This window comes from Myripristis murdjan, chromosome 16 (genome assembly GCF_902150065.1).
Source record: "Myripristis murdjan chromosome 16, fMyrMur1.1, whole genome shotgun sequence".
Taxonomy (NCBI): Eukaryota; Metazoa; Chordata; class Actinopteri; order Holocentriformes; family Holocentridae; genus Myripristis; species Myripristis murdjan.
The window spans coordinates 21,013,334-21,026,383 of record NC_043995.1 but is presented as its reverse complement, the minus strand read 5'-3'; the positions used below and the strand labels follow the sequence as shown (position 1 = coordinate 21,026,383).

The following is a 13,050-nucleotide window of genomic DNA, read 5'->3' as shown; positions in this document are numbered from 1 at the left end:
CCGTTGGGGTGTGTGTGTGTGTGTGTGTGTGTCAAGGGAGAATGACTGGGGACAGCTGGCTGGGGCTCTATCTGATACAGAGAGAACATTATCACTGGTGGTGGGCTGAGTGAGAGATACATACGACCCAGTCACAGCATGGAGAGTCCTGAGTGCAGTGGAATAGCTGGGAGCTAGTTACACTATACCTGAGAATTAGGAGGGGCGAAGAGGACAGGCTGTACACAGAAAACAACACACACAAACACAGCAACAAGGAGGATCAAATAAAGTGGAGCATGCAGAGTGTACATGCGTGCGTAGTTCTCACACTCACTGGGGTATCCAACCAAACCAAACGGATGCATGCATGCTGGTAGGAAAACACATGCACAGACACGCATGCAGGCATACCGCAGACGTGCACACTCGCAACTGGAAAAATGAAACAAACATTGTGCTTGATTAAAAAACCATGAGCTGTTTATTGTAAAGAACAACATTTGGCAGTCATTGTGATAAACAGAAATAAAGCCTTTCTCCGCCTCACCATAACTTGGCAGTGAACCTGACCCTTCAGTCTAGTAAGAGTTACACTTTGATATTGTCCAGTGTTGGTTTTACATTATCCTCCATTATCATCAAAATCAAGAGGAGTAAGCAGATCTAATATCAAGGTAAAGTCTACCAGAAGTCCTTCATGCACAGCGTACAAGCACATGCTTTATTGTTTACAGATGGTGAACAATCAATACTGTTTTTGACCATATCATCTTTTCGTCACTACAACACTGTTGTAACAAAACACACTTGCCTGGTCAGGGTTTTTCTGGAAACGTCAATGCCCATACAGCCTTGAAAATTTTTCCTCAAGGCTGTGTGTGCATGTGTGTGTGTGTGGGGGGGGGTGACTCTCAAAGCTATACAGTATACTGTAAATGCACCACAATGGTCATAAATCTATCTAACAGATCATTCACTCATGGCACAGGCTGCTGTAGAAAACTGCGTATTGTTTATACTATAGGAAGACATCAGAAACAGACGTTTTATCATCACTGTATTTCATACAGCAAAACCACCAACACAAAAATACAGTGGGGGGGACTAACTAAAAGTGTGGGGTCCCCACATAGGGAGAAATACTATTAGGAGTCAGAGTTAGCATAAAGGTCAGAGTTCATACTGTAGGTGCATGACCTCAAAAGTAGCACCACATTCCCATGGCAGACCACCACTGTGGGAGGGCCAGATCTACAGTAACAACTGATATGAAAAGAAACTTAAAAGCTATCAGTGGCTGCTATCGTGCAATTTACGGTTAAAAAGCAGAATTTTCCCAAAATGAACACCAATCCCAAAAAACATGGACTGAAACACTTGTAAAGATTTTGATTTGAAGCTGCCGCTTAGGTATTGCTCCTCTCCATGAGGTAAGAGATATGTGAAAAATAATTGTGAACTATTCCAATGGAAGTAGTTTTAAACTTGCAGCAATAACTTTACTTTTAAATAATAAATGTGATTGACTACAGCTGTCGAGTAATGGCTGACTAATCAAGACAGTAAATGTCATTTGAACAGTTATGAAAAATGTTATGACAGAGATGGTGAAATGCATTTACCTCAGCTGCATTAACCTCATCATTCTATACTGCCCCCTGCCTGTCACTACACCAGTCAACAAAAAAATGGTCACAAGTTAGAATAAACAGTATGTACAAAAAGGGAACGGGCTTAAAAATTCATATAAAAACAATTTGATACAAAATAAAGCAACAAAAATAGATCTGTGTATAGAATACTTTTTTTTTTTTTTTACAAAAAGAGACTCTTAAAACCTCAAAGTAGCTGTGCAATACGAAATAAAAAGCCCCTGCTCACAAAAAATAAGATTCTGTGTGTTAGTAGGATCATCTTTAAAACCCCATAACTGGCATAGATATAGAAACAGATGGATACACTTAGGTAATAAATTGTATGCAAATACATTGTCTTTTTCCAAGCTTGCTCAGGGCTTTCCGCTAAGGCACAGACTAGCCAGCCAGGAGAAACGAGTAGCCAGCCAGCGCAGGGGGGCAGGGGGACGTGCCGTGTTTACAATAACAACAGAAGCATTTTGTGATGTGAGCTCTGTTGGCTCCGACACACACACACACACACACACACACACACACACACACACACAAAAACAATAGTCATTTAAGTAGCCGGCTGGACTTCATTTTCTTCATTTTCCTTCCATGATTTCTATGAACGTATGCATGTGTATCGGTTTTAGGGGGGGCAGTATTTGCACAGCAAATGTGAATGAATAAATCCTCTGTTTGGACACAAGCGTGTGGAGTTGTAACAGGGTGTGTGTGTGTGTCTGTGTGTGGCAGTAATTGGAGCGGAATAGACGAGTGTGTGCCTGTCGTGAAGAAAGGCTTGAATGCAAGGAATGGTCTGTGTGTGTTTCTGTGTGCATATTTGCATGTCAATACTGGGGGTGGTACTTGGGAAACAGGTAGAGGTCTTTGCACAGAGAGCTGGTGAACTCAGACATCTCTTTGCAGCGATGGTGGGCAGTGCCAGGGGCGTATCCCTCCCTCTCCTTGATACATCTGTTCACCTGGAGGCAGGGAGGAGAAAACGGGGACAAAAAAGATTTAATCCACACAGTGATGATAAAGTTGATGAAAGATTCCCCAGAAAGCACACTATACTAAATATTCCTAATAAAGTACATTCTATACTGTGTGACTTTGTGTGTTTACCTGGACCATGATGTCTGCGAGGTGTGTGTCCCTGGCTCGGAGACGGAGTGCTGTGTTGAGCTCCTGGATAAACCAGGATCCTCTCTTAGTGTTCCTCATGGCTGCAGTGCCTTGTGAAAGGAAACATCACAGCATTAAAAACTGCATCATTACACTGACATGAGATGTAGGCTGAGCGTCAAGGTTATGTCTCCCTCTGGTATTTGCATGACTGAAAAAAAAATAGGGGTGGGCGAAATGGCAACAATATCATGATTTTTTTTCCAGGTAGGATCACGATACACCATATGATCACAATTCTTTTTCATGTTGATATTTTGAAAGCTACTCAACAGTACAACCAAACTAATTTCCCTATTTAAGAAAATGTAGCCCCAGAAGGAGACAAAAACTAAAAGAAAACAATAACAGACTCGATTTTATTTCACTTCATTTCAATCACAGTCTGTTCAGCTGCAAGCCCTCACCATGTTAGACCCACTGTCTGTTCATGCAGGTCACGTTCTCTTTTAAAAACTGGACGTTGTGAATTTGGTGTTCAATCTTGTCAAAGCATTCCAAGTACAGAAGTGGAATGGCGGTGTTGGAAAAATATTTGTGGTAACTTGTAACAAGTATCAAATATTTTTAGCAGTCTTTTGAAACCCTACTTTTCTACATTTTTTGTGCACATCATATCCTTGGCCAGACAACATGTAAATGCTTTGGTTACCTCTTCCCAGCGCTTACTCGTTTTGTCATATGGAGTGCCTTTCTCAAATGCCTTTGTTTAAGTTGATTGTTTTGTCCATTTCCATATTACCGATATTGAATTTCATCTCTTCTGCGCTGTCAGCTATGTTGCTATGTTGCTAAATAAAAAGGGGGAGGGGCAGAAATCCCAGGCCCTAGCTGCTGTTTGTTATTATTACATGCAGCGTGGCTGTCATGGAGAGTGCAAAATGGACTGAAATGGACTGACAAATAGCATGATTTGAGGTTTGATTGAGGAAACAACTTTGAATGCGTGTATGAGCTGTGTCAGGACAGCTGAGAAATGTGCTGCATCACTGCAGCATGGTCCAGCCGATCTCTCAGTGAAGGCAGATGGTGGAGACATTTTAATAATATAATCATTCAAGATCTAATATACACCTATTGCACACCCCTACTGTGGAACGTTAACATGTTACCATCTAAAAGGGGACTTGTGTTTACCTAGGAAATTTTACAAACCCATGTGCCCATAAAATTTTGTTACATTTGTTTCTGCAAATGTACCTAAACAAGTTTACCGCCCATCACTGTATTTATATTTCTTTTATGCAATTACACAGCTGCACAATTCCCACACAAACCCACTGCAGAATGGTAAAAAAAAGACAAACTCACAGAGTTTCTGACCTTTGAGCGATGCAAAGCCACAGATCATGTCAGAGCGCTGTGGTAGTTTAATCCTGGGCCTTCCCATCTCTCCTGTTTGTCTGGAGTTTGCATCGCCCTCTCCCTCTCTTCCTGCATCCCGCTGTTCACAGCTAGGAGAAGAAGTCCTCTCTGGTCCATCTACCTGCTCCACTCCACAGTCCATCTCCTCTGGAGGACAGGGGACAAAAAAATGCTTATGGTTAAACTCTCATATGCAACATTATCTTTTCTATCAAGGTTTTGCGTAAAAATATTTTGCATCTGACAAAATCCATGACATATTTGCATCAGACATCTACACAGATTTTCTGCAACTCTGACACTCAAAAGCTGAAAGGCAGGGTCTATAATTATCCTGGGTATTGAAGCTAGGGATCTCTTTTTCCTTGGATTATTGTCATAGTTTTTGAAATGAGTGTGCAAGCTCAATTGAGAAAAAGTCAAAGGGCCTCATTCTCTTCTTTAATCCTTCTTACTTTTATTCTTGACAAAAAGGTGAAGTTGGGTGAAATTAAAAAGAACCAGTTTGATGTCAAATTACAATATAACTAAGAAGCATTTAACATGACATAGGTGCAGGTTATTAGCTACAGGTGGAGGGCAGAGGAGTGTCAGCTGTCCAATTTGAACAAAGAGATTAGGGGAACATTCAGAAAGACTGCACATTAAGGTGTAATCAGGAGAGTGGCACAATGACGATTTAACTCAAGCAGCATTTTCATCAGACACAGACCCTGCAGGCTATATAATAACATTGATTTTGACTACAGCTATTGACAGCCTATCCAGTGGTCTTTCAGTACACTGAGGGTTTGTCACAGGTGTCATCAGCCATGGCATCAAGATATAACTTCGATCATGGACAGACAAACTAATCAGCTGTGAGACCCTTAACATAACCTGGTCAAGAGAACTGCATTCAGGATGTTTAGGTTAGTGCTATGGACTAACTGCATGCTTCGATTTGATTTGTGTTTAAATAAGGAAAGAATTTAGGAGATAATAATTTGATGCGCATATGCAGTCTTTTGCTCCAGTGTTATCTGGAGAGTCTAATGTGCTGCACAGTAGAGGTATATTCTAGTGCCAGCTCAAAGATACCATCCACTGCATTTGGGAGTGTGTGGGTGACGGATGGCTCTAATATGACAGCCCACTTCCCTCTTGAATGCCCCGGTGGCCAGAGAGGTGAGAGCAGACAGCACCGGGATATAAAAAGTAATAGGTTGGCGCCTTTGTTTTTTTCATGTTCAAGGGTGTTGCAGAGATCAGAAAAATTACCCTACTACCCTAAGCAGTCTAAGGTGACTCACAAGCCATTCATCATGCACACACACATATGGGTCTCAATATCAAACGTGCTCACTCCTCAAGGCTGTTCCAGTGACAGCAAATATGATATTGTCACGTTTGGCTGCATGCTTGTGGGTCTAAATATTTTTAAACAAACATTTTAAGCTATGATTGTTTAAAATCTATCCTCCAATTACCACAAAAGGTGGTTAATGTATCTTGTTTTGGCCGATCTTTCCTAATGTAACCACAGAGAGCGTTACTGATTGAAAGATTTATTCTGAATAGGAAAATGTTGGAATTCGACACATAATAACCTAGAAGTAGAAATTTGTATACAAGTGGAAGAGGCCTGACATGTCTTGTTTCAGCTCTTGCTGTGCTCCTGAATGCACTCATTAATATTAAACTGTGAACAGCACTTATGAAATATAAACATTTAAGGTCTGACATTAGCATTCTGATGCAACTTTGTAAAATGAGACTGTGAGCTTCACATTCATAGTGATGGATTACCTTTCCTGACCAAAGTAGAAGCCTGCGGAGTTGTTTTCTATGCCATGTGGAATTGAATTGAAGCCGCTGAGCCAAATACAAGTGGGAAGACTGGTTTAAAATGCCTTTAATCATGTACGTGACGGAAAATTACCATTAAATGGTTGGAAAATGTAAAAATTAGTATATACTCCAACCACACCTGAATTGTCCTTTAATCCTCTAATATGTAATACAAAAAAATGACTGAAGGGCAAAGAGAAAAAAAGGTGCAGAGCCTTACCTCCTCTGCAGGCCTGGATGAAAAACATCTTGGGTTTGTTCTGCAGCAGTGGACAGTGGGCATTATCAAAGGCCTCGAACACCCAGTCCAGCTGAAAAGTGACAGAGGAACAGACTGTAATAACTGAATGGGGGATGCAGTTTTATCCTTAGAGGGCATGTGCATACACCAAATAACAAAAACATATGAATGCACACACCTGCAGCAGCTGCCCATCTGTGCCATATATCGCTCCTTCCACTCCATGGGAGAGCAGACACACCACACAGCTGTCCACTGTCCGGTGTTCTGGCTGTCGGCTAAACTGCTCGATATGCATCCGCATGCCCTACACAAAGAGAGAGGAATGACAGAGGGGGGATGACCGGAGAACTTCTTGTAGCCAATGCTTTCAATGTTTTTGTTTGCCAGTTGCTTTTTCAATATATGCTAAAAGGCTAGCAAGTTGGCATAGTGGTTACACAGACCATCCCAGAAATGAAAATTCAATTGATCAATCCCCTTCATCCAACGTGCCAAATGAAGAGCCAGGTATCCTGTTCAAGTGTCCTTGTGCAAGACAGTTGACACTCTGACTTGCTCACACATAACGAGTTGATCAACATCAGCTAAATGACTAACATCTAAACTGTATTTGCTTTGTGACAACACTATCACACACTTCAAACTGTGGTTTGTAAGCAGTTAGGAACTGGGTTGGACTGAGACGCCAAACAATCTTTCACAAGCACCTTTTCTAAAAACGTCACCAGCCTTAGTAAGAGCGGTGTCATACTGAGCTTTTAAAGTCCATCTGAGGTCAAATGGTTACACTCTTGTTTACTGCTGACCATTTTTCTGTTATGACTTCCTTTTTCTCTCTGTCTTGTCAGGAAAAGATGTCGGTTAATGCACTTGATGAAAATATTTTAACTGAAGCAGGTAAATGTAGATTCAACATTTATGGCCCTGTGTGTTTGTGTGGATTACCTGAGCAGTGAGGTCTCTGCGGACAGTGACTAAGTAGTCCAACTCTGTGAAGACTTTCCTGAGGACCTCTTCATCCACCTCGCCACCCTTCCTAGGGTCGAGGTCAGGGGCAGCACAAGGGTCAAAGGTCACATTACTGATGACCAAGGCAAAGCCACGTGGGGATGAGCCCATTTTGTATGACTGAAAGGTGGGGGAGTGAAGGAGAGGAAAAAGAGCACAGTGGAAATGTAAGTACATAAATAAATTTATTTTAAAAAAATGTAGACTAAAATGCATAGTCAAATATATAAATATCACTGATTTCTGTACTACTTATAGGTAGAAAGATACTGAGAAACTCAAATGAAAACCACAGTTACCAAGTGAACCAGTTTTTGATTTAAAAAAAATGTACCAAATGAAAAACAGCTTTTACACCACAGCCATAGGGCCTGCGTGCAAGAGGTGTGCCAAGAAAACTCATTTAGCAGCACATTTTGCAGTCATGCCCTGTGGTCTAATGAGGGCAGGCATGAAAAATGACCCCTTAATTTTTATTTTTTTTTTGCTATTGATTTTCATTATGATGTTGCCTTTTCTCATGTATTTCCTCAGTCTGTGAGTATCTTGCAAAGCTCTGCAATATAATTCATCAATTTAAAAAAAATTTTTTTTTTGGTATTACAATAGAACTTCATATCACAACGCCTTACAACGTCAAGTTCTACGATGTACAGCGTCTCATCAACCTGTGTGAATCCCAAGTAGGAATTATCATCCCAAAGCAACTGATAAGACAATTTAAAATTGTTTTACTAGCATATTGTGAAAGAAAAACCCATTATGTGGTATTCAGATGTCAGCGCTTTCAAAATTTTCCTTAGATAGGCAGTCTCACCCTACAAATTTCATCAGTGGCACACAGGCAAGAAATAACCCAAAGTTTTTGTTAACCCGGTTATTCAACCTGGCAGCCTTAAGTATTTTACCTGCTGGCTGTGAGAGAGGTAGAAGTCATGAGTGCAGGGAAGCACAGGAGTGGTGATAGGACTATCTGCATCTAGACTCATCTCCATGGACTCTGAAGCACACATGAACACACACACACACACACACACACACAGGTTCTGTTAAACTTGGCATGCTCCAATTAACGTTACAGTTCAAAGCTACAATGATTTTGCTAAGCGTTTGGTTTCCTGTGTGCTGCCACTCACACTGGTATGACAACAACCTTTGTACTAGAGCTATGTGAGTGAGTCACTGTTGGGGCGTGGTGCCTGTTAGTGCTGAGAGTAACAACCAGAGCTGCCACAATCCCACGTCTCTCAGTGATAAGGACGTATGACATAACACTTCACATGAGCTCAACATTTCTAGTTTTTTGGCTTTAGCGATTTCTAATTTAAAAACATATAATTAGATCAGCGTGCGGTATCATTTAACTACCCCTTTCTTTAAATGTTGCCACAAATCAACCCTTTTCCCCACACTCTACCTTGAGTCTCCAAGGAAGCAGAATAATATTGTGCACAACATCTGATGCATAGAAACTCATGTGATCTTGAACGGAGGCCGCACTGCAATACCACTCACCATGTGTCCTCACTCTCTTGGCTGCAATTACTTCTTGTGTGGGAAGTGGGAGGGACGAGTTCACAGACCTCTGCAATTCAAAATTATGCACAAGATATTTTTTTTTAACAACACATAACAAGGTGGGGAGTTGCAAACAATGGTAGGTTGATAAATGGCTTTATCATTAACTTCTTAATTCATAACTTTACTGTTGGGAACTCTCCTGCCTGCTGTCTGACTACATCAGCAGATCGTCTGTCAGTCTAAACTAGGATGGATGTGGTTTGTGATTCTCACATCTGTCTCCTCATCTTTTCCTGTCTTCTTGCTCCTCTGTTTCTCTTTGTTTTTCTCTTCTTCCGTGTCTGGGACGAGCTCTCTGAATGATAACTCTGAGTCTTGCACTGGGTATGATGTAGTGCTGCTCACCTCACTCTCCTCTCTGTCTACTGAGGCTGTCTGTGGAAGACCAAGCATCCGAAGAATGTCGTTACATCGGGTGCCTCATTTTTTTTCTTCATCTTTGTGTATATGAAATAACACCAATGCCAATTTTGTCTCTACAAACTTATTTCGAAATCTAATGATGACACCTTTGATGATCAACAAGTCTACTGATGACAACTTTTATCTTACTGTTTGTTACATTTTCACTTAATGTTCATAGCAGTCCTGGCTGAAGCAGTCTGCTCACCTCTCTCTTCTTCTCTGGTGTCTGCATGCAAAGTCGCCCTGCCTCTCTCTCTGGCTCTGTTACAGACTGAAATCTATGTGAGCAAAAACACTCCACAACATGCATTAAGCCTAGTGTAAGCCTAGTAATTGGTAGTCTAGAGCCACTTGCACACTGCCAGTACAACTCCCAAAAAACATAAACCAATACTGGCCCTGTGTGGCTGCCTGCGTAGATCTGAATGAGACTGTCTGGAGTTGTTTGGACTTGTATTGTCTAATTCAGCATTTGAAGAGCTTGTTTGCAAAAACAGATATCTCCATTTGAATTTCTTAAAACCTTTTTAAACTTTTTGGAATTTTATTAAAATTTACTGTATATTTATTTCTATTTTTATATGTTTATTTAGCCTGGCATAATTTTTATTATCCTAAATCATGCTTTCTGTGTGTGAGTGTGTGTGTGTGTGTGTGTGTTTTTTATCTGTTTTTGCAAATGAACTCTTCATTTTCAAAATGTGTTGGGAGTTGCCCGACAATAACAACAGGGCATCCTCTGTTTCCATAACAACAGATGTAAGTTAGCTGGTCAAAAGCACCGTAATGCTGGGCTTGAATCCCCGGCTCTATCTAGAGCAGTCACTGTGCGCAACTTTGTCTTTCTTGAATGCAGCTATAAACTCTCCCATGATTATCACAAGTATTTAAAATAAATAGAAAACAACAATCCTTAATTTTGAATGCACTGTAATTAAAAATAAACAAAACGAGAACTAAAAATGGACTAATACTGCATGGTAAAGCCAGCCTCTGTTTGGAAATGTTTAAGCTGTGTATTTTTGACGGCTGGCTTTCCCAACAACCCACCAGCTACTAACATTACAACACAGGCAGGTGTTGGTGTTTGTTGGGAGATGTATGGGCACTGTGCAGAGGGCTTAAAGATTTATGCTATGTGTGCTGATGTTTGATTAAATGTATCCTCACCTCGACATGCCGCTCTCTGCCATCTTTCTCTGGTGACTGTGTGAGCAGGGCACACAGGTGGTGCTGCTCGGTGTCTCTGAGAGCTGAGCAGAAACTCCTGAAGGCTCTGGGGCCGCGTTTGGGCAGGAGGAAGAGCAGACGCCAGTTACGCTTCTGAGAGGTCTGCTCAGCCTGGAGTGGAGTGGGACATCAGATAAGAAATAACTGAAGGTCATGGGCAAAGACTTCCAAATATAAAAGCAGCACTGAGGGCTGGATAAAAACAGGGATGTGATGTGGAAAACTTCGGTCCAAATCAGGCCAGATTGACTGCAGAAAACTTCTTAAACTTGGTACCAAAAACCCCAATAAAATCTTGGAGATTTCCAAAAAAAATCAAGTCCAGGCAGAATCTTAAGCAGGCAGGTTTATTTTCATTCGAGATCTCAAATGGAAACAAACAGCGAGTCGATCACAAAGGAAGACGACTGACGACTTAGTTTTTACACCTGTTTATATATTCTCCGATCCCTGGGTGCCCCCCCTTACTATTTTCCTTTGTCAGCAATTTTCTAGATAAGAAGAGGGCTAATTGGGCACACTCAAAGTAGGTCAAGCTTTGAACTGAAGTCAAGAATAACCCGCAAACCTCAATCCATGACATTTTGTGATCAGTGCAGGTGGATGTCTATTCATTGAAAAAATATAGTCAGGCCATCTTAAACCTTGCTACGGCCCTGCTCATGCTCATTAAGAGCATAGTCTAGACTTTTCAGGCATGCTACTGCCCAGTCCGTGTACATTAAAAAAAGATAGTCCAGCCTTTCAAGGCTTACTGATGTGATGTCCATGCAGATTTAAAAAATACAATCTAGTCTTCTGAACATTAGTACTGTAAGGGCTGTGTAGATTAGAAAAACACATCATGAGTTTTACTTACATTTGCTACCCTCTAACGTGTGTACACTTTTAGGCTCAGAATTACTTCTACAGATGACGGTCTAGATTTGATTGGTGAAATTCAAAGTATTGCAGTTTACATACCAGTATACTCTCTGCCATGTTTTCAGTGAGAATGTCGTCTGCCTGCAGCGACTGAACAAACAACTCGTCCACCACCATTTCTTTGCAGAGGACCGCAGAGCGCTTCCGAAGAGCGAGTCTGTCCCGCTCCAGCATCCCGCACTCCAGCATTATGCTCAGGCTACAGTGGTTACAGGAAAAAGTAAAACAGTTAAATCTCACAGAAAAAGACTGCAGAGCACGTTAAACCACAGAGGTCCCTGGCGATGTTGTCATCAACCTGCCTACAACTCAGTGCAATAGTTCAGCAGAAACTGGATCAAGAGTCTTTTCTATGGGACATGCTGAAGGAGTAACATAGCAATAGCACACACTTTCAGTCTGATACACCAATCAATTATAATCTTTTACCTTACTGGTTCTGTGTTTTCTCAGTCGGACAGGTCACTATTTATCCACACGTTACACATTCACCACACACAAGCTACCAATGAAAGTTAGAAATAAAACTCTTTGCGCGACCTAAAAAAAAAAAACCTTAACTATCCCGGCTAACGTCAACAATGCAACACCGGGTGCTTGTACAGCAACAACCAATAAATTAGGCTGCTAGGCTGGCTGTAGTCATCTAAATTACTACAGGGTAGCGTTACTTTAACAAAGCAAAATAACGCTTGTACGTATGTTGTAACCTATAACGCTACTCACATTGGTTGGTTGGCTAATTACTAATGCTAACTAACGTCAGCTAGCTAGCACATCTGGAAATGTTTTTTTTCTCCTGCATGAAGTTACCGAAATGTGATGCCCTTCAAACGCACTATTTTACCTTCAGTTACTTCTGCAGTTGTACAGTAACCGACCGCATGAACACCCTAAAATCTTCGACGTATTTCGCAATATTTCGTGCAAATTAACAACATCACGTCTAGACACCGACACCAACTTCCGCGGGGTACGGAGCGCGGTGGCGACGAGTGGGCGGGGCTACAAAGTCATTGTTTTGGATGTGAGCCAATGGGATTGTGAGAAAATTTGAGTGACGGTTCAAGTCGCGAATCAAAGGACAGTATTTCCACTCACCGTAAAGCAGCCGGTTCAAGTGCATTTTGAATTTGAAACTATGGCTTCTGTAAATAATTAACCAATTGATAAGCGGCGCTTGGAAGATAGACGGAGAGAGATCTCTAATAGCAGCTAACAGAGCTAGAGGAGGATGGAGTATCATTGGCCTGAAAAGACAAATGGTGTTGGACTCAGCATACAACTCTTTCCCCTCATGGAAACTGGTTGCATGCCAGGTCAAGTGCCTTAGGGGGTTTCATTGTAATAAATGTAAGATAATCCATTTATAGATTTTTTTTCCCTATTTTTTCTGTCTACCCCCATTTTCTCTATTTCTCTTGCTCTCTTTCTCTCTCACACACACAACACACACACTCTCCACCTATCCTCAGGCCTATTTTACCCTCCCCTGCTGTCTAGCTCTTCAACCTCACTGTGTGTGCTGTCAATAATTGATGATTCTTACTGACTCAAAGGGTAGCAGGTCCAGGAGAAAATGTCTCGCCCATTTCTTTATTTATTTCCAAGTCTATCTTTACCCTCAGCCTGTCTCTGAAACCACCAGAAGTGTTTATTAGAGCG

At 41.4% G+C, this 13,050-nt stretch overlaps 1 protein-coding gene across 7 annotated transcripts; it reads right to left on the bottom strand.

The window, feature by feature from the left end:
- Positions 1-440: 440 nt before the first annotated feature.
- casp2 (caspase 2, apoptosis-related cysteine peptidase) lies at positions 441-12,371 on the bottom strand. 7 transcript variants are annotated; one of them, XM_030073055.1, is made up of 12 exons: positions 12,233-12,371; positions 11,425-11,584; positions 10,402-10,572; positions 9,437-9,502; positions 8,761-8,830; positions 8,154-8,245; positions 7,183-7,365; positions 6,413-6,541; positions 6,214-6,304; positions 4,110-4,310; positions 2,739-2,848; positions 441-2,593 (listed from the first exon to the last, which is right to left on the bottom strand). In XM_030073055.1, exons 2-12 carry the CDS (start codon positions 11,572-11,574, stop codon positions 2,459-2,461), a joined length of 1,398 nt encoding a protein of 465 aa, XP_029928915.1. In that variant the 5' UTR covers positions 11,575-11,584; positions 12,233-12,371; the 3' UTR covers positions 441-2,458. The 7 variants fall into 7 exon arrangements, with proteins under 7 accessions (XP_029928915.1, XP_029928919.1, XP_029928917.1 ...); XM_030073059.1 differs by having other exon boundaries at positions 4,122-4,310; XM_030073057.1 differs by having other exon boundaries at positions 12,112-12,363.
- Positions 12,372-13,050: the final 679 nt, after the last annotated feature.